General features: G+C 46.4%; 1 protein-coding gene across 5 annotated transcripts in view; it reads right to left on the bottom strand.

Moving 5' to 3' along the window:
• Positions 1-24,119, bottom strand: part of LOC125074892 (spectrin beta chain, non-erythrocytic 5) — a 75,586-nt gene that overhangs the window by 15,093 nt on the left and 36,374 nt on the right. For 3 of the 5 annotated variants that reach the window (XM_047686377.1, XM_047686374.1, XM_047686375.1), the window contains exons 4-54: positions 20,941-21,108; positions 18,296-18,412; positions 17,569-17,726; positions 17,017-17,132; positions 16,819-16,931; positions 16,337-16,524; positions 15,620-15,758; positions 14,990-15,076; positions 14,535-14,665; positions 14,043-14,265; positions 13,713-13,915; positions 13,465-13,553; positions 13,130-13,283; positions 12,912-13,047; positions 12,616-12,828; positions 12,382-12,531; positions 12,011-12,181; positions 11,678-11,861; positions 11,393-11,565; positions 10,994-11,184; positions 10,712-10,906; positions 10,230-10,404; positions 10,010-10,122; positions 9,681-9,793; positions 9,389-9,513; positions 9,120-9,265; positions 8,794-8,970; positions 8,529-8,622; positions 7,926-8,080; positions 6,876-6,984; positions 6,462-6,652; positions 6,133-6,379; positions 5,764-5,982; positions 5,394-5,587; positions 5,212-5,314; positions 4,812-4,957; positions 4,373-4,607; positions 4,000-4,173; positions 3,558-3,921; positions 3,338-3,426; positions 2,993-3,106; positions 2,782-2,911; positions 2,478-2,678; positions 2,020-2,108; positions 1,680-1,820; positions 1,418-1,551; positions 1,122-1,307; positions 910-1,051; positions 606-710; positions 322-468; positions 5-110 (exon numbers count right to left, since the gene is read on the bottom strand). In XM_047686377.1, coding sequence (XP_047542333.1) covers positions 5-110; positions 322-468; positions 606-710; positions 910-1,051; positions 1,122-1,307; positions 1,418-1,551; positions 1,680-1,820; positions 2,020-2,108; positions 2,478-2,678; positions 2,782-2,911; positions 2,993-3,106; positions 3,338-3,426; positions 3,558-3,921; positions 4,000-4,173; positions 4,373-4,607; positions 4,812-4,957; positions 5,212-5,314; positions 5,394-5,587; positions 5,764-5,982; positions 6,133-6,379; positions 6,462-6,652; positions 6,876-6,984; positions 7,926-8,080; positions 8,529-8,622; positions 8,794-8,970; positions 9,120-9,265; positions 9,389-9,513; positions 9,681-9,793; positions 10,010-10,122; positions 10,230-10,404; positions 10,712-10,906; positions 10,994-11,184; positions 11,393-11,565; positions 11,678-11,861; positions 12,011-12,181; positions 12,382-12,531; positions 12,616-12,828; positions 12,912-13,047; positions 13,130-13,283; positions 13,465-13,553; positions 13,713-13,915; positions 14,043-14,265; positions 14,535-14,665; positions 14,990-15,076; positions 15,620-15,758; positions 16,337-16,524; positions 16,819-16,931; positions 17,017-17,132; positions 17,569-17,726; positions 18,296-18,412; positions 20,941-21,108 — 7,963 coding nt within the window. The remainder of the gene's footprint in view (positions 1-4; positions 111-321; positions 469-605; positions 711-909; positions 1,052-1,121; positions 1,308-1,417; positions 1,552-1,679; positions 1,821-2,019; positions 2,109-2,477; positions 2,679-2,781; positions 2,912-2,992; positions 3,107-3,337; positions 3,427-3,557; positions 3,922-3,999; positions 4,174-4,372; positions 4,608-4,811; positions 4,958-5,211; positions 5,315-5,393; positions 5,588-5,763; positions 5,983-6,132; positions 6,380-6,461; positions 6,653-6,875; positions 6,985-7,925; positions 8,081-8,528; positions 8,623-8,793; positions 8,971-9,119; positions 9,266-9,388; positions 9,514-9,680; positions 9,794-10,009; positions 10,123-10,229; positions 10,405-10,711; positions 10,907-10,993; positions 11,185-11,392; positions 11,566-11,677; positions 11,862-12,010; positions 12,182-12,381; positions 12,532-12,615; positions 12,829-12,911; positions 13,048-13,129; positions 13,284-13,464; positions 13,554-13,712; positions 13,916-14,042; positions 14,266-14,534; positions 14,666-14,989; positions 15,077-15,619; positions 15,759-16,336; positions 16,525-16,818; positions 16,932-17,016; positions 17,133-17,568; positions 17,727-18,295; positions 18,413-20,940; positions 21,109-24,119) is intronic. The other 2 variants (XM_047686378.1, XM_047686376.1) reach the window with 1 other exon arrangement.

Genomic DNA, 24,119 nt, shown 5'->3' with positions numbered 1-24,119 from the left:
TGACCGTCTAAGTTTTCTCCGAGGTCATCGTTGTTTAGGAAGGCCTCTTTCGCCGCGAGCCAGTCCTCCACTAACCTCGCCTGTTCTTTGAGAAGTTGCAGCTCGTGGGCCTGGGGATAGATATATGGAGATGAAAATATAATATATATTTACTGATAAGTAATGGTTTTGGCACTTGAACTTAACTAAACCCAAAATCTATTTACTGGTCAGGGTTTTATCTTCAGGATGTGCAGTCTTACGAGTTACAAGGCTCACTTAAAGACATTATAGTTACGTTAGTTGTGAGTTCACATTATTCAAACATTATTCAAAGTATACCTGCGTAAGGTACTGCTTCCTCTGCAGCCAGGCCTGGTCCAGCGTCGACGACAGTTTCTCGACACGCTTCTGCTTCTCAGGGTCTCCAGCTTGTTCTGCTTCTTTCAGCAGCGAAGCGATCGCCTTCTGACGGCCGTCGATTTCAGCCTACGGATTGTTTTAACGGTCTTGTTAATATCAATGCAAATTGAATAGCTTCGACTATATACACCATAGAGAAAATACTCAAAGATGAATTATATTTGTCAACCGTGTCTAAAAGGTTTGACGTCACGTCGACGTACCTTTCTCTCGTGATGCTGCTCGAGCTGCGCCTCCGCGTCGGCCACGCTCTCGGGCTCCGCGCCGTCCATGCGCTTCACCGTCTCCGACACCCACAGCTCTAGTTCCTGTGGACACGAACACGATAACGGATTACATCACGAGAAAATACAACGAATGGTGAAAATATTTCACCTACTCCGAGTATCTGCTGTATATAACCTCTTGTTATTAATAAGTAAATTTTTAAGTTTAATTTCGCAGGTTAACGTGTCAAATAATTACGGCTCTCGTAGAGATTTAAAATCTACTTTCGAACATTCTAACCTTGAGATTTTCCTCGAACTTGTGCTGCGCGATCGCCTCGTCCAGCATCTTGGTCCTCTGTGCCGCGAGCTGCTGCAGCTTATCCCACGCGTCGTCCAGCTCCGACAGGCTGCCCTCTATCCGCTCGGCCTGCTCCGGGTGACTGCGGACACGCCGTCAGGTTAGACGAGGGCCGCGGGGCGGGCGGGGAGGCGGGGTCCGGTCGGGCGTACCTGCGCGCGAGGTGCGCGGCCTGCGCGCGCAGCTCGGCCACGCGGCCGGCGACGGCGGAGGCCTCGGCGGCGCGCGCCTCGTGGCGGCGCCGCAGCTCGTGCGCCGCGCTCAGCTCGCGCCCGCACTCGGCGCTCGCGAACACGGCCGCCTTGCGCGACACGCGCGACCGCGTCTCCTGCACGTCCCTGCGGTGCCGATGCCAGTGTTCCGTTATACCATAAAACATTTATTTCGCTTCGGATGGAGTGGTCGGGTTTAGTTTTAGTGGCCGACCATTATCACTACTATCGCTCACCGGTTGAACGAGTGCAGCTGCAGAGCGGCGGTCAGTCGCTCCCTGTACTGCTGCAGGGCTCCGCTGAGGGCTTTCCACTTGCTGAGGAAGGCGTCGCGTCTCGCGGACACCGTCTCCGCTTGTTGAGTCGGTCCCTACGGGATAAATATTGTTTTTAATCGTTACTAGAATTTGTATGAAGCTTCATGGCGTTCGCTATCGCGGCTGTGTTTGATTGTACAAGGTTTGAGATATTTCACCTTGTAATTATATAATAGAATACCTGTTGCAGGAGCTTGTGCGCGAGCGCCTGTATCGTGCGCACGTGCTTGTCGTCCACCTTCATGTCGCTGTCCAGGTCGTCCAGCTTACGCAGCAGCGCTTCGCAGTGCTCGTAGTCCCTGCCCGTCTCGTTAGCTTGAACCTGTACATTAGGAATATACATTGTAGAAAAACGTTAACAACACCTGCACAGTACATCTCGCCATTGCTTGTTATCATCAATCTTTTCGTATAATAAAACTTTTCAAGCGCGAGGCGGGAATGTTGAAGATAAGAATCCAAGAGCTTAAAACATCTCCGTAAAATCCCCATAATACAAAGCAAATAAAACATAACCTTACCATCATTTCCTTATCCCTGATCCAGGCCTCGATCTTGTCCAAGTGCTGGTTGAACTCCAGGATATCCTGTGCCTCCTCTAATCCTCGGCCTGAGATTTAAAATTAGTTAAAACATTTGTAATAACTATAAAAAATTCCCAAGACTAATTAAATTAGTAGCAACTCTACTTGGCGAGCTACCGCCTAAATACACCTTTAGTGATTATTGGACCACTAATGTTATATTATACTCCCCAACAGCAATACTTAGAATCTTCGTGTTCAAGGGACAATTTTAGCTCCCAAGGTAGGTGGCGCATTTGTTTGATGTAAGGAATGGTTAATACTTCTTACAGTGCCACCGCTATGGGTGATGGTGACCACTTATCATCAAGTGTCCCATTAGGCCGTCGGCCTACCTATTACATGTTCATCTGCCGGTTCAGCATATAAAGTTCTAGATTTAACATATAATGTACCTCTCTGTTCTGTAGCCGTCTCCAACCTCTCCCAGTCTTTGTGGAGCTCCTGTAACTGTTTCTCGACCTCCGGGTCGGGGGTCAGCTGGGTAGCGAGGTTCTGGATCTCCTGGAGTCGCGCCTTGTTAGCAACCAGCTCAGCTGTGAACGCTTGGTGCTTCTGGAGCTTTTTGATCTTATCTTCTAGATTTGTCACTTCACCTGGAATTTTTATTTTTTAATTAGAATATTTGTTAAAAGCTTTTATAAATAAAATTTCGGATGTTTAAATGTGTCACGTATATAGTGTGTGTGTGTTACTGACCGTGATGTGCGGGCAACTGCGCCAGCTTGTCGGCCACCCAGCCGCGCGCCTCGGCCGCGTCGCGCGCGAACTGCGCACGCGCACGCGCGCGGATGAGCGCCTCGCGACGGGCCGCCGCAGACTCGTACAGCTACGTATATAAGAATAATTATAAATTTATATAAATTAATCAATTAAGTAGAACATAAGCGATTAAATGTGCGATCCTCACCTTCTTCCTCCTGTCGTTGATGTTCATCAGCTCGTCCGCGATGCGCTGGCTCTCCACGTGGTTCTGTTGCAAGAGTTTGTCGCCGTGGCTGTTCAGTGTTGTCAGTTTCTCATCCTGATGCAAACATTGATTCAGATTAAAAAAATATCGTTATTTAACAAGCACAGTGTGGCAATTTGGCATTTTAATATTCTACATTCATGCGCACATATAAACTAAACTCACGCTATGTTATGACACTTGAAAAATAATAAATCACTTCAAAGATAATATTAATTTTAAACGTTTTTGCTTACCATACACATGTATAATAGTACAATGGTAAATAAAAGAATGTATCCTCACCTGTGTTGCGAGTAACTTCTCGAAGGCCTCGTGTTTCTTGAGCTGATTCTCGACTTCCTCCACACTGCTCGTCGGTGAAATCTCACTGCCTGTAGGACAGTATTAAAATAATATTAAATTAAGTCACAGCGAGCGAGTGCCGAACTGAAAAAGACAAGACAAGACTGCAAAGATAACTGCTCGTATTTAATTCGTGTAATTTGTGTCAGTCTGTGCGTACTCAGCGCGGCCTCCTGCGCCGAGCAGAGGTCGTGCAGCTGCTTGGCGTCGCGCAGGAAGCAGTGCCAGTCGATGAGCTGGTCCAGCGCCACCTGGCGCGCCGCCCACGCGCCCTGCAGCCGCGCTCGCTCCTCCAGCAAGGCCGAGCAGCGCTCCTCGATTTCCTGCGCGGCGGGGTGGCCCTCGGCCACGAGGCGCTGGCCGGCGTCGAGCGCGGCGCGGAAGCTGTCGTCGCGCGCGTCGATCTCGGCGCGCAGCGCGTCGTGGTGCGCGCGCTGCGCCTGCGCCGCCGCCGCCGAGCGCGCGCCGCCCGCGCCGCTCATCTCGCCGCGCAGCGCGCTCGCCCACGACGACAGGTCGCGCACCTGCGCGGGCGACACGCGTTCATAGTATTATGTATTATAGAACATTTCTAGTGAGAAACCTGCTGAGGCGATACCGACCTCGGAGAAGAACTGGTGCAGCTGCAGGTGCTGGTGCAGCAGTCTGCGGCGCTCGTCTGCGGCGCTTCGTAGTGCGGTCCAGGCGTCCGCTAGAGCGTGCTGCCGCAGCGCTATCTGCGCTTCGTTGCCACCGGGGCACAGGCGCTGCAGGCGGGCACCTTCCTCTTGCAGCACCTGGCGCAGACGACATTTATAAGCCGAATAATTTTTAGAAAATATCTCCTATCAAAACATCGAGAGGCACTTTAAGGAATAGAAGGAATTTAAGGATAGAACAATTAGTATTTTTTTTTCCTGTTAAAATATATGTAAATGTATATATAATATATGTGTGACGTATTAATATGTGACGGATTATTGGCGCAGTAATCACCTGCATCTGAGCATCTATCGCAGCCAAATCGTTCTCAGCCGTATCGTGGTCTCTCAACAGCGCGGTAGCTGCTCGTAAGTCCCGAGGTGGGGGCGGAGGTTGGAGACGAGCCCGTCTGTCTGCCGCGCGCGCCAGTAGCTCACTCGCGTCGCGGTGGAAGCGATGTATCTCTCCCGCGGCATGAAGACGAGCATTACGGGACTGAATCTGATCGACGAGCCGTTGCCAGGACTCTCTGAAAGGAAACATTGTGGTCTTGTAAGGAAACTGAACCTGTGTATAATAATATGGACGATTACGATTTCTAGAGGAGCGGGCCATAGAATAATTGGATTGGAGACAGAATAGTGTCTGTGTTTGGGTACATACATATAAAAATTCACGTATTCAAACTGAACCATCTGGGTTCACGTCAATGATTCAATATTTTTGTACCAACCCGAGTGCCTCCTGCCTCTTCTCGATGTCGGCGATGTAGGGGCTCTCCGAAGCGAGCAGCTTCTTAGCCAACTCTTCGCACTGGTTGAACCGCTCGGCGCCGCTCTCCACGCGGTGGCGGAGCTCCTCGAATTTGGATCGCAGGATCTGTAGAAGATAGAAATCGTTAGGAAGACTCGGGAGGCTGGTGACCACTTACCATCAGGTGGCCTATTCGTTCGTCCGTCTACCAACATCATAAAAAAAAATCTACAATAAATGTTTTGGAATTCGACGTATGGGCGAATGGTTTTGCTGCCCATGTCTCGACGATAATAAGTTACGGGACACTGAAAGACATATATACTTATATATTTATAATATATGTTCTTAAATATTTTCCTCACGAGGTAGTCACTTACCAGTAGATGTTCGTAATCCTGCCCGTAGTCCTCGCTGGAAGCGGCCGCGTACTGCTCCTGTATCCAGCTCTCCAGCTCCGCGCTCTCCGCGAGGTACTCGTGCCTGAAATTATTATCATTATAAAACATGTGAGCTCCACGTCTCGCTCCGTGGTAACTGACGAGTCGGGCTCGGGCGTCACCTGCAGACGCTCTCGACGAGCGCGGCCTGGCGCAGCGCGGCGCGGCGCTGCAGGCGGGCGAGGCTCTCCGCCAGCTGCGTGTGGCGCTCCACTAGCGCCTCGCCCTCGGGGTGCCCGCTGGTGGCCATGGACGCCGCCACGTGGCCCATCTCCGCTATGATGGCCGCGTATGTGTCCAACTCTAGCTCGACGGCCTGCCGAGTGAGTGCATATTATGGTACGATATACGGTGGCGCTTTAATTCAGTAAGTAAGGATACGTTACAAAGGTTACTTTGGACACCGTATCATTCATAAAGTAGTATTTAGTCTTTTCTATTAAATAGGTCATATGAACGCTTTTTAAACAGCAATGTCAACCCAGCCGTCACCTTGTGCCGGGTCAGCAGCTGCGTGGCGCGGTGGCGGTCGTTGCCGACGTCCGCGGACGCCAGCGCGGCCGCCTTGTCCGCCAGCCACGAGTCCACCTCCAGCGCCTCGTGGAGGAACTGCTGCGCCTTCAGCGCTGCCTCCAGCCGCGCCGCGCGCTCCTCGGCCGCTTGGGACACGGCGGTGTATTCTTTTTCCAGTTGATTGCAAAGTTCTTTGATCTGAAATAGAATATAACCGTTGTAGTGTTTGTACACTCTCATATCGATAATATTTAAACTAATTATAACATTTTAGTTCAAAGTTGATTGTACGAACAACGACTGTTATGACTAGTGTAATTTCGAAAATATTAATAACGGCCGACTCACCCGGTGCGCCTGCGGGTGCGGCTGCGCGGCGGCGGCGGCGGCGGCGGGCCGCAGCTCGCGGCCGCGCTCCAGCACGCGCCGCACCACGGGCGCGCGCCCCTCCAGCTCGGCGCGCAGCTTGGCGTGCTTCTTGCCGGCCGCCTGCGCCGCCAGCAGGTCGCCCGGCATCGTCGTCGACGACGCCGCCGCCGCCCGCTCCGACACCCACGCCAGCTCGCCCACCACCTCCGCCGCGAACTTGTGCAGTCTGCGAAACGGAGCCACATCAGTGCACAGCTGAGCGCAATCACATTCCGCACGTCTGTCGTAAGGTGGAGAGGAGCACTGACTGGAGGCTGTCCTCGAGCGCCTTGCGCCGCAGCTGCGCTTGCGGGCGCAGCTCTCGCGCGGCGCGCAGCAGGGCGGCGCAGTCGCGCTCGATGGCGGGCGCGTCGAAGTGTCCGTCCGACACCAGGTCCCCCCCCTGAGCTGACAGCGCCTCTGCGCGCTGCTCGCACAACGAGAGTTCCTGCTCCAGCGCCTGAGGAGAAAAAAAATGTTTGTTTAAATATAGGTAGGCGGATGAGCAAATGGGCCACATGGTGGTATGGTATGATTCGTTACATCGCCAATGTGCCATCAGCCACTGAAACTAAGTCGTTATGGCTCTCCTATCGAGTAAAACAAAGATACGGGACTAGTTAAGATTCTGATTGTATACTGTATCAAAAAATATAGTATCGTCGACTCATGTACGGTCGCACCTGATGCTGGACGAGCAGCCGTTTGCAGGAACGTAGATCCGATCCCAGTTCCTGACTGCTCAGAGCTCGCTCCAATTCCAACAGTCGAGCCTTCGCGTCCTCCACGGACCTGCAAGTAATTAATAACGTTAATCAGAATATCATAAAAACTATTTGTCATGTCAATTTTTGTAATCAGTATAAATTATGAGTTTAAAAATGGTTATTTAAAAATGCATTTTTTTAAACGTTTGTCACGTGACACAAACGCTCCCTATTGGTCGGGCTTACGTTGACGTCACTTGCTTATTAACCTCGTTTGCCTACTATATGTACCACAGATTACAAAACGGGCAAGTGACGTCACCGACCCCATTGCAGCGCCATATTGTCAATGTAGCGTTTTCGCGGGCTTATTTAAATATGGAATGTTTATTTAGATATTTTTCAGCAAATATGTACTAGAATTAAAAAAGACAACTTTTACTGGATTCCTTAACCTCTACTAAATAATATAAAATTCATTTTAAAAACCAGTCAAATAACCTATTATACACAGTACACGACGAACACGTTTATATAATAAATTTGTTAAATAAAGACACAAATATATAGATCTATTCTGTCGCTCCTCGCAAATAAATTAAATTCACTTAACAAATATAATGTATTATTTTTTTTGCTGTCTCTACTCTTAGTCGTCTCACGCACACTAAGACATCTTGCAAGCACAAGTGTTACTCTTACTAATGCAAGCCGGTACTAATGTAACGTGTAGGAGCGCACTTTTGTCAGTTATATTAAAGAAAAGTCTGTTAATGTCCTATTGCTGAGTAAAGTTCTATATGAAGAAAATATTATTAGCTTATATCCCCCCCCCCCCCGTAACAATACGGAGTGCACTATCCGTACATGGCGAAATTTAACCAATCACATACAGTTTCTCTCATGATATTTTCCTTCACTGCCTTCACCGAGCACGAGATGAATGGCCTCCCGAAAATTCTTGCCTTGCCTTAACCTCAATCGAGTCATACGATCTACCATAACCTAAACCAGTATGAGTCTCACCGTCGGAGCAGTCTCTGCTGCGAGGCCTGTCTGAGCTTGCCTCCCTTGTCCCTGGAAGCCGTCAACAACGCCGCCCAGTCCTCGCGCAGGGTCTGAAGGCGCGACGACACCACTGACGCTCGTGCACTGTCAGACTTCTGCAGCGACTCGCCGATCTGAAGGGAATAAATAGGGAACATCATTTCGTACTCATTATTAAAGAAGATATAAATGCAGCTTGTGTCATGTCAACATATAGTTTTACAAAATTTATTTCACACTAAGTACTCGTCCCGATTTCGCTCGGCTGTATTACAGATTAGTCTCCTATTAGTCGTAGCGTGATATATGGCCTTCCTCGATAAATTGTCTATGTAATATTAAAAGTTTTTTTTTTTTTAAATCAGGCCATAATCATCCTGAGATAAGCGGGGTCAACAATCAAGGAAATAAACTCTTCAGCTTTACAATATTAGAACAGACGGGAACATGCAATGACTCGTTAAAATAAGAATAATAAGTAGGTTTGTATGCTATTCACGTTTTTGGACATCGCTACCAGAGGGCGCTGTCATCATTCGAGTCGTTCACCAGTCACAGCTAATAAATGCTACCAATACTTACACTCTCCACGTTTCTGAGCTGTTTCTCATTCGCCTGCAATTCTCTTTCAAACGCTTCGTGTTTTTGCAATTTTCGTTCCAAGTTTGCCAAATCTCTGTGAAAAAAAAAATTAACGTGAGCAATCTTTTCGAAACAGAAATACGTCCGGCACTACTACACTCGCACTGTCCGGCGAATATATAATCAGTACGTTTTGATCTCTTCTAAGATACCAGGCAGTGACTCAAAAGATGAAATGAGATCAATGAACTCTCGTATCGCTCACCTGTAGCTCTGGTCGTTGGCCGTCCGCGTCTTGTCCTCGATCCAGGCCTGCAGCTCGTCGGCGGCGGCCACGAACTGCTGGTGCGCCAGCCCCGCCAGCAGCGCGCGCCGCGCGTCGGCCGCGCCCACGCGCACGGCGTCGCGGCGCCGCAGCACGGCCGCGCAGCGCGCTGAGATGCTGGGGGGGGAGGTATTGATATATTTTATGTCTCCACAGATATGTTGTCCGTGCCTTTGACGTCACTTATCTTCAAATTGTTAGTTTAGTGTGCCTGTAATTTTTCATTACTATCACAAAGTTTTTATCTCGACGTGGTGGTCGGTTACCGTTCGGCGGCGTAGTGCTCCGGCTGCTGCTGCAGCAGCGCGTGCGCTCGCTGCGCGAAGGCGGTGGCGCGCTCGTCCTGCGCCGACAGCCGCGCCTCCAGCTCCTCGTGTCGCTTCAGCAGCGCCTCCGCCTCGTCCACCGACGACTGGCACACACACGCACACGGTTAGTACACATCATCATTTTTGTATCGTAAATGATTACAAATAATTCTTCAAATAATAATAATAAAGTAAAATCTTAAAGATAAAAAGAGAATTGAACTAACGCCGCAGTGTTGGTACTCGAGGAAAGCCTCGTGGGCTCCGCTCGAGGCGTCGATCTGGTCCGCCTCGCGCTGGAAGCTCTGCAGCTGCAAGCACTGACGGAGGTACTGGTCCTTTTCTTTCCACTCTGGAGGAAAAAAAATTAAATTAGTAACTAATTTAGAAGTACGTACATACATCATATTTAAATACGAATAATTGTTAGTATTTCCTACTATAAACATCTCTGAACAATATTATATTTTTTCTTAAATAAATCTTCACAGACACGGGTTTCGAGATCTTGGTACATACCCTTGGCGATGGTGGCCTGGTCTGCGGCGAGCTGTCGCGCGGTTTCGGCCACGTCCGTGAGGGCAGGGTTGCTGCCCACCAGCTGCTGGCCCAGACCGATCACCTCCTTGAACCTACAATCGCATAATTGACCTCAATCTCATGCACGTGTTATATTTAGAAGAACCGTATTGTACAGTTTAATTCTATGTGTCGAAATAATCTAGAACTTCAAGCAATCGACCGACGTTAGTTCGCGTCTGAGAAGTGGGTTCAATCGTTACTAATACTGGTCGAGTGAATCTCATATGAAGCGTCGTTATACAAGTACTGTGGTTTCGGATACTGACTCGTCGTCGTGCGCCTTGATGTCGTCGTGCAGCTCCTGGTGCTGCTTCAGCAGCGCCTCCGCCGTCGCCACGTCCTTCGCGCACACCTCCTGCGACACCTGCTCGCGCACTTTCTGGTGGACGCATACATCAAAATTTGTTAATAAATGAATACGTCGTGTTTACGAATTATATTACATTCGGCATACACTCGATCGCCAGCTCCCGCGCGTAGGGTTACCTGTATCCAGTCGTGCAGCTGCTTGGCCCCGTTCTCGAAGACCTGGTGGCCGACGGCGCTCTCGAGGCGCTCGCGGCGCTCGGCCGCCCGCGCGCGGCACCGCCCCCACGCCTGCTCCAGCTGCTGCTGCCGACCCTCCACGTTGGCGCGCTCCGCCGGGTACTGCGACTTCACGCTGCACGCGCAACGCCACACGTTACATCATTACATATTTATTTATTAATCCGGACTCCGGACGCTCGGATGCGACTACTGTGAGTTGACTAACTCTAAATGTGGCGCTATGGGGTCATACGAGCGGATGTATTTCGGAATTCGAGACTGGGTGGCGCGAATGAATGCGTTAAATCTAATTAAATTGAACGTACCAGTTAACACGCAACCATTTTAAAACGCTGCATGTAAAGACAGGACGATTAGTACATGAATAGTATGCGTAGCGGTGCGGGCGCGCGCGTGGCGTGTGGGGGGGCGGTACTCACTCGTCGGCCAGCAGCGTGACGGTGTGCACCTTGTCGCGCAGCGGCTCCAGCTCGCGCTCGAGCTGCGCGTGGCGGCGCTGCAGCGCGCGCACGGTGCGCAGGTCGGCGGCGGGCGCGCTGCTGCCGGCCAGCTGCTGCTCCTTCTCCGACATCCACTCCAGCGCCTCGTCGCACGTGCGGTTGAACAGCTCCACGCTGACGGCGACGATCATTAGTTCAGTCTTAATGCTGAATTGGTTTACGTTACGTTATATTAATATATATACAATAAGCAATCTGTACCTGGATGCTCCTTCCAGGCTCTTCTCTTTCTGCTGCTTGAGCCTGAGCAGTCTCTCCCACTGCTGTCGCAGCTGCTGCCTCCTGGCGGTGGCCCGAGCGGCCTGGCTGTGGTTGGCGGCGACCAGTTCCTCTGCAGCCGCGTCGATGCTCTCCAGGCGTTTGGAGGCCGCGGAGAGGTCGGTTACGAATTTCTGTAGAACGTGACATCACATATGTATTTCTCGTCCAATATAGTAGTTGTTAGATCTTGTATTATATATTTCTTACAAAAGTAACGATATCATTTCATAGTTATCATATATATTTAAATATATCGTTGGCAGTCGGATTGCAAAACAGTCGCCCAAACAATATCGCGATGCGAATAAACTCATCGGTCATCACGTAACGAGACCCCACCTCATATTTCCTCTTGGCCGTGTCGACGCTGTCGTCTCCCTCATCGGTCCGCAGCATCTTCTCCTTCTCCTTGATCCACTTGTCGAAGTCGTCGCACTCGGCGAAGAAGCTGTACAGCTTGATAGCGTCCTCGAGTTGGAGCCGTCGAGCCTCGGACAGCTTCAGCAGCTCCTCTGTGTCAAAGTTTATATTAGGCAACATCTATTCGCTGTCTAAATATTCCATTATATAATATATCAATAAAGCCTTCTCGGCCCGCTGCTAACAAGAGAGAGCGTGCCTCACCGTACTCGTCCTCGATGGTCTGCATGCGCACGCGCACGGGCGGCAGCCTGGCGGGCGGCGGCTGCGCACGCGCACGGCGGGCCGGCTCCTGCCTCCCGCGCCGCACCTGCACTACCTGCTTCACCAGCACCGTTTTCTTCACGCGCTGTACCGTGCGGACCTTCTCCGGTCGACGAACTTGCACCTGGACACGGATGAGTCTTAGTTACGAAACGTACACGTGCATGGCATGTAATGAGTTCAATAGCTTTCCCTCAAGAGAAGGGAAGTTGTTCCCAGTAGTGGGATTAGGAATATAACGCCGTAATCATGATCCCAGTGTAATATACTCACGGCTACAACTCTGGGCTCGATCTCTCGCACGTAGTTGGCGGGCACGAATCCGTCGGTTCTGTCAGCTTTGCGGACCGACCACCAGTCCGGATTGGTCTTGCTTATGAGGAACATGACCTCGCCCTTCGCGATGGTTATGCCTTGACCGCTGAACGCGTACAGTGCTTTCACCTTCGAAATAACGTTATTATGAACGATTTTTTATACCAATCCTTCGACTGTATTTATAACAAGACTGCTTTTAAAATAACCCAAAACATCTTTTTTTTTCAACGAAATTAAACGGAACATTTAAGTATGGTACTTCGAAAGTTGACAACTTGTTTTTACATTTTCTAAATAAGTTCTAGCGCAAAAGCCAGCGCGTATACCTGCGGAACGCTCCTCTGCTCGGTGACGTTGCGGTGCTCGAGTCTCTCCACGGGCTCCTCCTCCCAGACCTCGGTGGGCACGAGCCTCGACTCGTTCACCCACTCCTCCTCCTGGTCCAGGCCGGCGGTCGCCTCGACCTCCGTCGGGAGCTAGAGTCAGCGCACATCGTTAAGTGTCCACTCGTGCGAGCGACGGAGGGCGGGGGTGGGGGTGTGGGCGAGGGGGCTGCTCACCTGCAGCGCGTCGATGCCGCGGCCGAGCAGCGCGCGCGCGGCGGCGGCCAGCGCGTCCAGCTCGGCGCGGTGCGCGCGCAGCTCGTCGTGCAGCGCGCGCTGGCGCGCCAGCAGCGCGGCGGCGCCGGCCGCGTCGAGCCCGCAGTCCGCGCTCGCCACCAGCGCGCGCTTCTCGCGCATCCACGACTCCGCCTCGTTCGCGTCGCCGTAGAACTGCGAGGTCGATTAGAAGCCGGTTTTTATGATAGATCTGTGACGGTTTTCGATCGTGATACGATATCTCTCGGGAACCCCACCTGGTGAGCTTCGGCCGCGTCGGCCAGCTGCTTGTCCCTGGCGTCGGCCAGCTCCTGCAGCAGCTCCCACTGCGCGCTCAGCGACGCGAGGCGGCGCTCTATCTCGGCGCTCTTGGGATGCTTGGCCTCGATGAGACTGCGGGCGAGAGGGACAGCGTTAGCGCGGGTCGGCAGTCGGCCCCGACTCCCACCCGACATCACCTCGCGGCGGCACCGACCTGAGGCCCTTGGCGCGGTGCGGCTGCGCCACGTGTCTGCGCGCGCGCAGCTCGTGCAGCAGCGCCGTGTGCTTCTGCCGCAGCGCCAGCACGGCGCGCAGCTCCTTGGCCGCCACGTCGGCGCGGCAGATGCGCTGGCGCTCCGTCACCCAGCCTGCACACGGGGACCGACGCTTAGGGTTGCTTCCACGACAAGTATATATCTCACAAATTCATTAAAGATCACATTTACTAGCCTCCTATCTTATATATATTCACAATATTATAACAAAAAAATGATTATATATTTGCCCAACGAGGAGTTCTAAATTTAAAAATGTTTCGCTGCACGCTACCTTCTTCCTCGTCGTGGTCTTCCAGGAACTGGTAAAGGTTTCTGGCGTCCTCCAATCGCGCCTTGCGGTCTTTAGCGGCTGCGACCAGACTGAAATTAAAAAAATTATAATGTTACTCGTGTAAATTCAAATTTTACTATTAAAACTAATCATTCTCCTCGAGTGAAATTAGACTTTGCTCAGCAGTGGCACATATACGAGTAAGAGCAGTATAAGAAGTAGCATCGGAGATAACAGTCCAGACTCACCCGGTGTAGTCGTCCTCCAGGCGTTGCAGCTGATCCTGCAGCTGTACGGTGCTGTGCGCGGTCCCGACGGCGGCCCGCTGGCGCACGAGGCGCCGGATGCTCTCGTCCAGGGCACCCAGTTGCAACTCTTGCAGAGCGTGCGCCTGCAGCAGGCGCTCCACGTCCACCAGGTGGCGGCCCACGTCCTCCGACTGGAACTGTGCCTGGGGGTGGTATGATAGCTTTATTTCATGTCCTGTACAGACACTTAGGATCCAAAATAAAAATATTATTTAATGATAATATTTCTAATATACTTCGTCTAAATACAAATAAAAATCTCAGTAAAACCTTCATCTCGTTCAGGGTGTGCGCGACGGCTTCCGCCTCCCTCAACAGCGCCATCAAATGAGCTAACTTCGCCAGCGAGGTCCTGTGTCGCTCCAGCAGTTCCAGCAGTTCCTTCCAGCGCTGAAGCACGGCCTGCTCCGTGCGGGACACTGTCTCTGCACCATGGTACTTCTCCTTGACAAGTTCTGCTGCCATCGCCGACAGATCTTCGAAGCGTTCCGTTCTAGAGGATTAGAAGAAGTTGTCTAAGGTAAGATTAAAAAAAGAACTAATTAAATGTCTAAGATTCTTTACGTACCTTTGCCTTGTAATAGTGACATTATATTTGACATTAAAAAAAAAATGTTACCTTTAATAAATATTGAATAATTGGAGAATATTTTTTTAATTGACGTAAGTACGGTACGTAGTTTATACATTGGGCAAGTGAAGGTTGTAACGGAGCTTAAGACTGCATACAATGAAAACTTCAGTTAAGCAGAAAGCACTCACCTAGCCAGGATGTCAGCGGAGATAGCCTCGTGTTTCTTGACTGTGGCGTCCACTTGCGCCAGGTTGGACCCGTAGCGCGGATCGGACAACACTTGGATCATTTCCTTCAAGTATCCTTTGCGGAGCACGGACTGTAACCACAATGTTACCACTATTAATATAACAGTATAAAACCTACTATAGATTCATTTTTATGTTTTATATGAAAACGTGCCTTTTGGTAAGTGGTCACCACTGTCCAATGACTAATGCATTTTTTTTATGGGATTGGTTGGCGGACGAGCATATGGGCCACCTGATGGTAAGTGGTCACCACCGCCCATAGACAAAGTGAAACCTACCACCAAGTGATAATTACTAAATAGTTTACTCATTTACAATCCATAATATCTATTTTGAGTAGATTCAAAATATAATACTTGATTACAAAATTATTAATAACATAATTATTTTACCTTTGTATGGAACTTGTAAGCAAGCTGTTCTAGTCTCTGCTGCCGCAGCAGCTCCGTCCTGAGAGCCAGCTCCCGGGCGTGTTCAGCCTGGACAACGTCATTTATTAGTTACAACCCATATATATATATAAACTAAAGTAATATCTAACAACCTTCGTTTGAGTAGCGTTTTGGACTAAAGACAAGGTCATATGAGAGCCTAACCCTAGCAGAGAGACATTTGTCTAGTGGGCTTTAACAGATCGTTACTCAGATATCATTTTCATCTCAAGTCAAATCAAATCAATTTTACTCAAGGAAACATCACAACGAAAGCAGCCTCCAGCTAGAAGAAACGGCAAGAAACTCGCATAGTTGCTCTCTTCAAATAAACAGCTTTACAATGATGTTTTTTACAATAATTAGTGTCCTGTGATGAAACCTGAGCCTAAATCCAGGCGTTTTTTTTTCTAAAAAGCAGTCTCATATGTTAAAATATAGTAAAATTGTTTGTTTATATGTAGGTATTCGAAATTTTATTTCACTGGTAAAAAGCTACAAAATTCCTGAAGGTATAATAAATTTGTAATAAAATGATAAATTGCGCAGGCGCGAAGTCGCTACGGGTCGCCAGTCTAATAACAACGTTACCTGTTCCAGCTGCTGCCAAGCTCTCTCCAGGTCCTGTGGTAGTTGACCCTCTAGCGGCGCCCACGGTTCTCCGACCAAGCTCTTCTGCATGGTGTTGATGTGGAAGTACAGAGCTTCGATCTCTGAACGTTCTATGTATCTAAAATTAATAATTTAAATACAAATAAATACTGTTTTAATATGACACGATAAACTGACCTTAAGCAGACTGTTACAAATATTTTTAAACCTAGAAGAATTGATAGTACACTCAGTATCTAGCATTTTATGAGGAGAATAGTAATTACCGAGTATTTTGCTTATTATTCTTAGTCACATCTTCATACAGAACCAGTGAATAGTTTAATAAAGATTATATTAATTTAATTAAATAAAAAACTAATTTAAAAAAAAAGCAATGCGGCATAGAGTCATTTCTAAATACGAAAAATAAAAAAGGACCTAAAAGAAATCCTCATGGAACACCCATTTTTAGCACAAATCTAGAAAATTAATCCAATAATGAGAATTTGTTGAACTTTTTGAATTAAGTACGGAGCAATGAGAACGAGAGACATTTAACAATGTAACATTTTAACGAATACATAAACTCGTGTTCTACACAATCAAATGCTTGCCACAAGTCGAATACGCGAACAGCATTGTATGAATTTTTCCTATGCTCGTAACTATGTTTTACAAGCCAATAGGACCACTAAGTAGATCAGTGTAACTCACTTGGGTGGTTTTTCCACGGTTCTGTATTGCTTGAAGCCGAGCAGTAATCTCTGTATCCCGTCGAGCGAGTTGGGTAGGTCCCTGCAGTTCAGCTCCTGGATCTTGAGCCGGATCCATTCCAACAGAGCTGAGACCAGGCGGCTGTATTCGGTTTTACGACCGTCGCAGTCCATAAGCTGACCGATAATCTGAAAACATACCAAAATTAACCTCACCTGTTATAAACATTAAACCATATGAATTATGAATGATATTTCATTGGTAATTTAGAAAACATCTCTCGTCTCCGTTCATATGGATTAGAATCACCACATCTAAACCCATGGGTGTCATAAGACCTGACAAAGGGATCAATCTGTATTGTTGTGAGGAACTAATTCACAATCAAAACCAGTCACCCAGAGATCGCCAGACTGGCTACCAAATTCTTTAATAACAGTTTCTCCAAATCTTGGTGATGTTTTACTGCGAGTGCAACTCACGTTCGCTATCCTGCGGCCGCTCTTCTGTTCGTTCTTCATGCGAGCGAAGGTGTGGTAGTAGCTCGCGACGTACGTCATCACCGACTTCTCGTCGGGACGGGTTGTGTCCACATCTGTAAATACATTTAACTTGTAATTATTTAGATCCTTTTTTTAAATGTTCCAATGGCACAGATTGAGAGTAGACTAGAGACGAACCCTCGGCGTCCAGCAGGCGCGGGATGCCGAGGTGCGAGTGCGCGACGTCGAAGGCGTGGTTGAGCGTCTCCACGTGGTCGCCGGCCGGCAGCTCCGCCCAGCGGAACAGGTCGGGTCTGTGGACAGCACATACCACTTTATATACCATACCAACGAGTAGTAACAATACACTGTCCATATGATAAATATTAAATTCATTATTACTATTTATAGCGATGGTAGATTCGATTTAAATCTAGTATTTGAAATATAATAATCCAGTATTTGACAATCCAAAAATGCTTATGTGAGCCTTGATTAACGAGTATTCTGTTATATTTTTTATTTTGGTGATAGAAAATGTACTCTTTGGTGGGGATTTGACCGCCAAACAGCAATATTTAGTATTGTGTACTTTGAGTGAGCCGGTGTACACAAGGGACATAACATCTCACGTTCCAAAGATATGAGGATATATTAATGTATCTTCCAGTACCAGTTTCTATCGGCAGCGATGACCAGTTACCATCAGGTGGCCGTTCTATCAGCGTACATATGACGCAAAGTGCGCACCTGTGAGCGTGTATGAGGGCGTTGAACCCGAGACCGGAGCGCCACGAGTCGGTGAAGTTGTGAATGTGGACGCCGTGGTAGCCGCTCGTCTTGCGCTGACACCACAACAGCAGCGCGTCCTTGGCAGACTTCTTCTCTGATGATTCATTTTCTTCGTCCTGGTGAGGGTTCAGCATTAAATAGGACATTAAAAACACAGGAGCGTTTGAGTAGCCTATTGGATCACAGTTTAAAGAGAAGTAAAACAGAACTAAGAAAGAAGATAAACAAATCTTAGATTTACGTATTTCATGCGATTCGCTAATAACTCAGCTATATTGTGCACTACTAAGAGTTTATTATTAATATATCTTTATTAATAAAACAACACCATTGCTTATCCACTTTAATTTTAATTTCAAAGTTCCCATAAGAATTTAATCAACGTTCAAAACACCATTTTTTTCGACGCAATAATGAATATCATGGATTATTCTAGAATCTGACCAATGATACCGCGCCAGTTCAATGTCAAAGTAGTTAATTTATCTTAACCCCTCTTGTGGTTGGAGGGGTTAGAATGGCTGTAAATGTTGTATTGTAAACTATCTTTCAATGGAGAAGTATTGTGACCTTCAAATCCTTAAGAGAAGTCCTTTGCCCAGCAGTGGGATCAAGACACTTATTGCTAGATTGTCATTAGAACCGTGCAGATATAGATTGGTAAACAATTTCAAGTTCAACATACCACGTCGATCTCGATCTCTTGAATCTGGAAGCGCAGGATGATGGTCCAGATGAGACCGAGGATGAGACGGGGGTTCCCGTCCACGATGTCCTCCGCGCCGATTGATTCCAGGCGCACCTTCAAACGATAAAACAAGATTAATATCAAAATACTCTTTACTCGTTTGAGAACAACTGGTGTTACCCAATGTTCTGTACGTCTCACGATGGAAAATTTCATGATTCACGAGCTGGAGGCTCACCTGACGGAAAGTGACTACCAAAACCAGTGGACATTTGCAACACTAGGGGGCTTGCAGGTGCGTAGTCCTTTAAGGCATGTATAAGTTCTTTTCTTGAAGGTTTGCAAGTCAAAGCTGGTTCCAGAGGGGTATTGTGCGTTTGGTTTATTAGTTAAGACGTGGAAGCGTAACAAACAAACAAACAAACAAACAAACAAACAAACTCATTTTCTTATTAATAATATCAGTCAAGATTCAAAAAGAAACTACAAATTTCTCTAACCAGAACTAACTAAGCTGTTTAAATCGTAATTTATTTATTTGTTTTGGCGAGTTACGTAACGAAGCGTTCGGTATTTCCATTATCAGTAATGGTACTTCTTTTATCGGGTCATATAAAAACTCGACCTCATTACAAATCTGTTTTTGTAATTTAATTTATAGCGGCAGATTTGGGAATACGCCATCTGTGGTAAATACTAGTCGATATGGTCTAACGCAATTTTCGACAGGTGGGCAGACTGGCAAATGGTTCAAGTGACTGGAAGTGGTCACCATTACCCATTATTGGGCGCTCTAAGAAAAATTAACCTATCATCACCAGTGCGCCATTAAAGGCGAGAACTAAGATATCATCTCCCTTGTACCTGTAGTTACACTGGCTCACTCACCCTTCAAAGACAACAATACTGTTGTTGAAGCTGTTTGTCGGTAACATATATGAGGAATCCAAGCTCGACAAAGTCCTTCCACCGAGAGAGTCGTTGACATATACAATTTGAGTAACATATTAATATAATGACATTAGCGACTTTAACCAGCGCATACTTTAAGAAGCCTTCTAAAGTACTAACGTTACCTGCTCTTCGACAAGCGGATACTTTTTGTTATTTTTTTATGGTACTAAATAATATACAATAATATATATAACGGAGCGCGATTACTTTGGTTGTTGATTTGGATAAATGTATCGAGTAGTTGGCAATAATATTTGATGGCTGATTAACTTTTAAGAGCGGGTCACCCCGAATGGAGTTGTAAGTGTCTTGGCAACGCGAGTCGTTAGGGTTTGATGTGATGCGATGGTTGCTTGCAAACCTGTAATCCTTTGATATTATTGCCCACACAGTCTTCCAAATGTCGGATCAATCCCCGAACCCAATTGTTCGGCATCTTGCTCCTCCGACATATATATTTTCGAAAGAAACGGGTGACAATCATTGTATAGACAATTAGGCGGAAAGATGAACTAATGACTCTTGTTTTCCGACTTCTAAAAGTTACGTACATTTTTGGGGCACAGTATTTATAATTTATATAGAGTATTTATATATTTATAAAAATAAAAAAAAATCAAAGCTCATGTCAAAAGAACATTGATAAATAAGGCCTATTACTCAGCCTCGTTAGCTATCACCTACAAACTAGACCAACGACACACTTACGTACAAATGTATCAGAATAAAGTAGCACTCCCCTTTGATTTTAGGTTCTCTCCCTTAGAGGTAGTTTGGACGGTTTAACACACATGTGTCTGAATTTCATTCAAATTAGACTCATACAAGTTTCCTCGCGATGTTTTCATTCCATGGAAATTCAGTGCGTCCGCATGGATTTGAACCCGTAATAATCGGTTGAGAAACACGCGTTCTAACTTCTTGGACATCTCGGCTTTGTATTTATTTATCAATGAAAAATATATTTGAAGTAAATATGTAACACGTTTACATAACGCGCGATAAAAGTTAATCTTAATACGAGATAAAATCGATACGCTATCTTCCATGGCATTCCTCCGAGCTGATAACGATCCGTTTTATAATAGGAAGTACGAGTTTGGCGAACATACACACGTCATTGGTAAAGGAAGAAATCTATACTAAAATTATAAATGCGAAAGTAAGCCTGTCTATCTGTCTGGTACACTTTGACTCTCAAACCACTGAACCCATTTCGAAATGTGATATTAAGCAAGGTTGAACCCAAACGTCTGATCCTTAGGACGCGAACAAAACCGCGGGTGACGACTAATATTACATAATTCGTTGGAATCCTGACCCAGAAAATAGGTAAGCCCTTATAATCAGGTCCACAAAGTCCAGATAAGTACACGATCAAGACGAGGTATGGTAGATTTTACATTTCTAGACTACAAATCTGGGTAGGTCCAATTTAATATTGTTTTGTTCCGGTCTGAGGGATAACTGAGCCAGTATAATCAAAAGTATAGGGTACATAACCTTATAGTTCCCAACATTGGTGGAGAAATCGCGATGTAGGGAATGGTTGATATATCTCACAGTACCAATGTATATGTGCGGTGGTGATTCGATAATGAAAAGAGTACAGGCCCATGATTTCCGAGGTACGGAAGGTCAGACCACTTGTACAGGAGAGGATTAGAATTAGTTTAGAAATGACTGACCTTTGTGTGTAAGAAACTGAGAGATTTGTTGACATTTTCTATCTTGTGCACGCGCATGCGCCCCGAGTTGGGTCGCGGGAGACGCTCGCCGCTGATGATCTCCAGCAGCTTCAGGAGACGACGACCGTCCGCTAAGTCCACGAACAGGTCCTCCACCTCCATACGAGCCTGGAAACAAAGACACAGAATTGAATTATTTATTTTAGCCAAAATCAGACCCAAACATTTTCAACATGATTATTATTCTTCCAAAGGAATGTACAGCATTATCGTTGAGACGAAAACGTTCAGACTTAGTAATTTTTCTAAGCTAGAAGATGTCAATTTTAAACGAATGTAGCATGTTAATAACCGGACTAGCCATCGAAATCCAGTGCCCAATTTGAGTTTATGATATGATTGCGTTTTGTACTAACTCATTCAAATAAAGTATAATTTTATTTGGTCTTTAGCCGAATAGACTTTCAAATTTTGAACCTTAAAAAGGGATCACATTAACAGCTTATAAATTTCCCACTGCTGGGCTAAGGCCTTTTCTCCTTTTGAGGAGAAGGTTTGGAGCATATTCCACCACGCTGCTCCAATGCGGGTTGGTGGAACACACATGTGGCAGAATTTCGTTGAAATTAGACACATGCAGGTTTCCTCACGATGCTTTCCTTCACCGCCGAGCGCGAGATGAATTATAAACACAAATTAAGCACATGAAAATTCAGTGGTGCTTGCCTGTGTTTGAACCCGAAATCATCGGTTGAGATGCACGCGTTCTAACCACTGGGCCATCTCGGCTATTTTTGCCTAAAAAGGGATGCCTTCATCCAGTTAAACTTTTAGCTTTAAAAAACAAACTCGATAACTTTATCTCCGGCTCAGTAGGCATCGTTGGGTGTGACGATACCGTCCTTTTGTTTTGTTTTAATAATGACTTATGCGTCAGTTGTATGTCATGTTGATAAGCGTCGCTAAAGCGCATGTTTTATTTATAAATGAAAGGAATTTCAATAACATCATTATAATTATCGCTAACAGATCCTAAGGTCATGGGTTTAACTCTGGAGTTTTTTTTTAATTAATTTTACAATATCCACTGGATCACAGTTGTCCGCGCCTTTTTTTACTTTCTACTTTTATACATTTTGGCGTTTTATATTTTTACTGAACATCAGCAAATCTTTGTTGGACTTCAAGACACTGTCATTTTTTTATTTTAATTATAATGCATAATAAATAAGGAAAGTATTATAAGTTTATAAAAGCTTTACTGCAATCCAGTGGGCCCTGTTTCGCGCTCGATCAGAGTACAGCCTCGGCGACTCTGATGTCGCGTTTATGTATAGTCTTGAGGCTGTGCTCTAGGATGGTCTTTTCTGATGCACGGTCACTATCGTCCGTGTAATAGACACAGGTGTTAGTGTGTCTAGTGATTGCCACAACTGCGTGAGGAACATATTCGTGTATACGGAGCCTCACATTCTTCGACTGGACTATCATAACGTCGCCATAGGTCTGGCCCTGAGATTCGTGGATGGTTATGACGCCTGACCCTTAACCTTTTCCATAGTTCTGGTACATCAGGAGTTTCTTTTCCTCCTGCGTTTGGACTAGATATAGGGTTTTGGTTTGGTCGGATGGTGTGTTGGCGTCGGTGATCATAAGTCTCGGTTTAGAATAGAAAAAAGTTATTGGGATTTTCTTTAAAAGTCCGGAGTCTGGAATTTGTAAGTGTGGCCGCTCCCGTGCCTCAGGAAGCACGTAAAGTCCATGTGCACGAACTCTTTCCAGCCATTTCGGATTAGAGGGAGTAGAAAGCTCGTGTTTGCAAAGTTATCCTTAACAACTCAAATCTATCCTCAATATTATTAAAATTTAAGATTTAATATTATTCCATACTATAAACTTGTTGTCGCCTGCGGTCTCGTTTGCGTTAGACAGACAGACAGTTACTTTCGCATTTATAATATGTATACTACTATATAAGTATTTCGAGTCTATCTGTACGCTCAATTTTTTTGTCGAATTTCGTCATAAATATTCGTTTTATTATACTTTGTTCTATGATATTATATGATCAGTAAATATATTCAAAATAAAAAAGTATGTCTTCCATTAATAATAATAACTCAATAAATTTGAAAACGTCCAGCGAAGCGGGCGGGTAACGGCTAGTTGGTATATAAATATATATTAAACGCGGGTGAACCCTGCAGGCACGGCTTAGTATATAAAGGAACAATTTAAATTGAGCGATGACCGAAGCAATGTATATTTAGAGCACGATTTTCCGTCGTAGAGCGCGCGTTATCAATGCAGTGATAAGGCAGGCTGACTCACGCAGGACGCACGTTCGTCCCGAGCTCGGGAGACGTGCCCAATCGCGCAACGAACACTTACTAAATAAATATTACCTATTTAATATTTCAATTGAATTTATTTCGTATTACGTCACGGCAGTTGTTTGTATAATTTTGGAACAAGTCCCAACACTTAGAAAGAAGAAATTAGGCTTTTGCCCAGCAGTGGAACACTTACTATCCTGTTACAGATAATCAAGAATTGTTAACTTGGTGATAAAGCTTTCTCAGTAGATGCAATTAACCGATTTCTGACATATAGTGCACAAGTGTGTGCGTGACCACAGGTCTACTCCCTATTCCCCTCTCTTTCTTATATCCTGGTTGGACAGCAATTTGACACAACTGGAGAATGTTCAGGACAAACGATACGTGTTTTCCCAGCGTCATCACTGCCGAATTCCAAACCTCGGGCTTCTTACTGAGAATTTCTTATCAGTTTTTTTTTTTATGATATCGTTAGGCGGACGAGCAAATGGGCCACCTAATGGTAAATGGTCACTATCGCCCATAGACAGTGGCGTTGTAAGAAATATTAACCATTCCTTACCAATGAGCCACCAACCTTGGGAACCAAGATGTTACGTCCCTTGTGCCTGTAGTTACACTGGCTCACTCACCCTTCAAACCGGAAGACAACAATACTGAGTACTTCTGTTTGGCGGTAGAATATCTGATGAGTGGGTTGTAGCCCTACCACCAAGTAAGTTATACCCAATATTTATTAACTGTTCCGATCGGAATTTCAACTCCAGACCTCGAAATCGCCAGCTTTATAACCTAGCCACTATACCAACGAGCAATTATAAATCTCATTAATAATTCTAC

Source organism: Vanessa atalanta, chromosome 28 (genome assembly GCF_905147765.1).
Source record: "Vanessa atalanta chromosome 28, ilVanAtal1.2, whole genome shotgun sequence".
NCBI lineage: Eukaryota > Metazoa > Arthropoda > Insecta > Lepidoptera > Nymphalidae > Vanessa > Vanessa atalanta.
The sequence above is the reverse complement of the archived record's forward strand: the minus strand, read 5'-3'. Positions and strand labels throughout refer to the sequence as shown.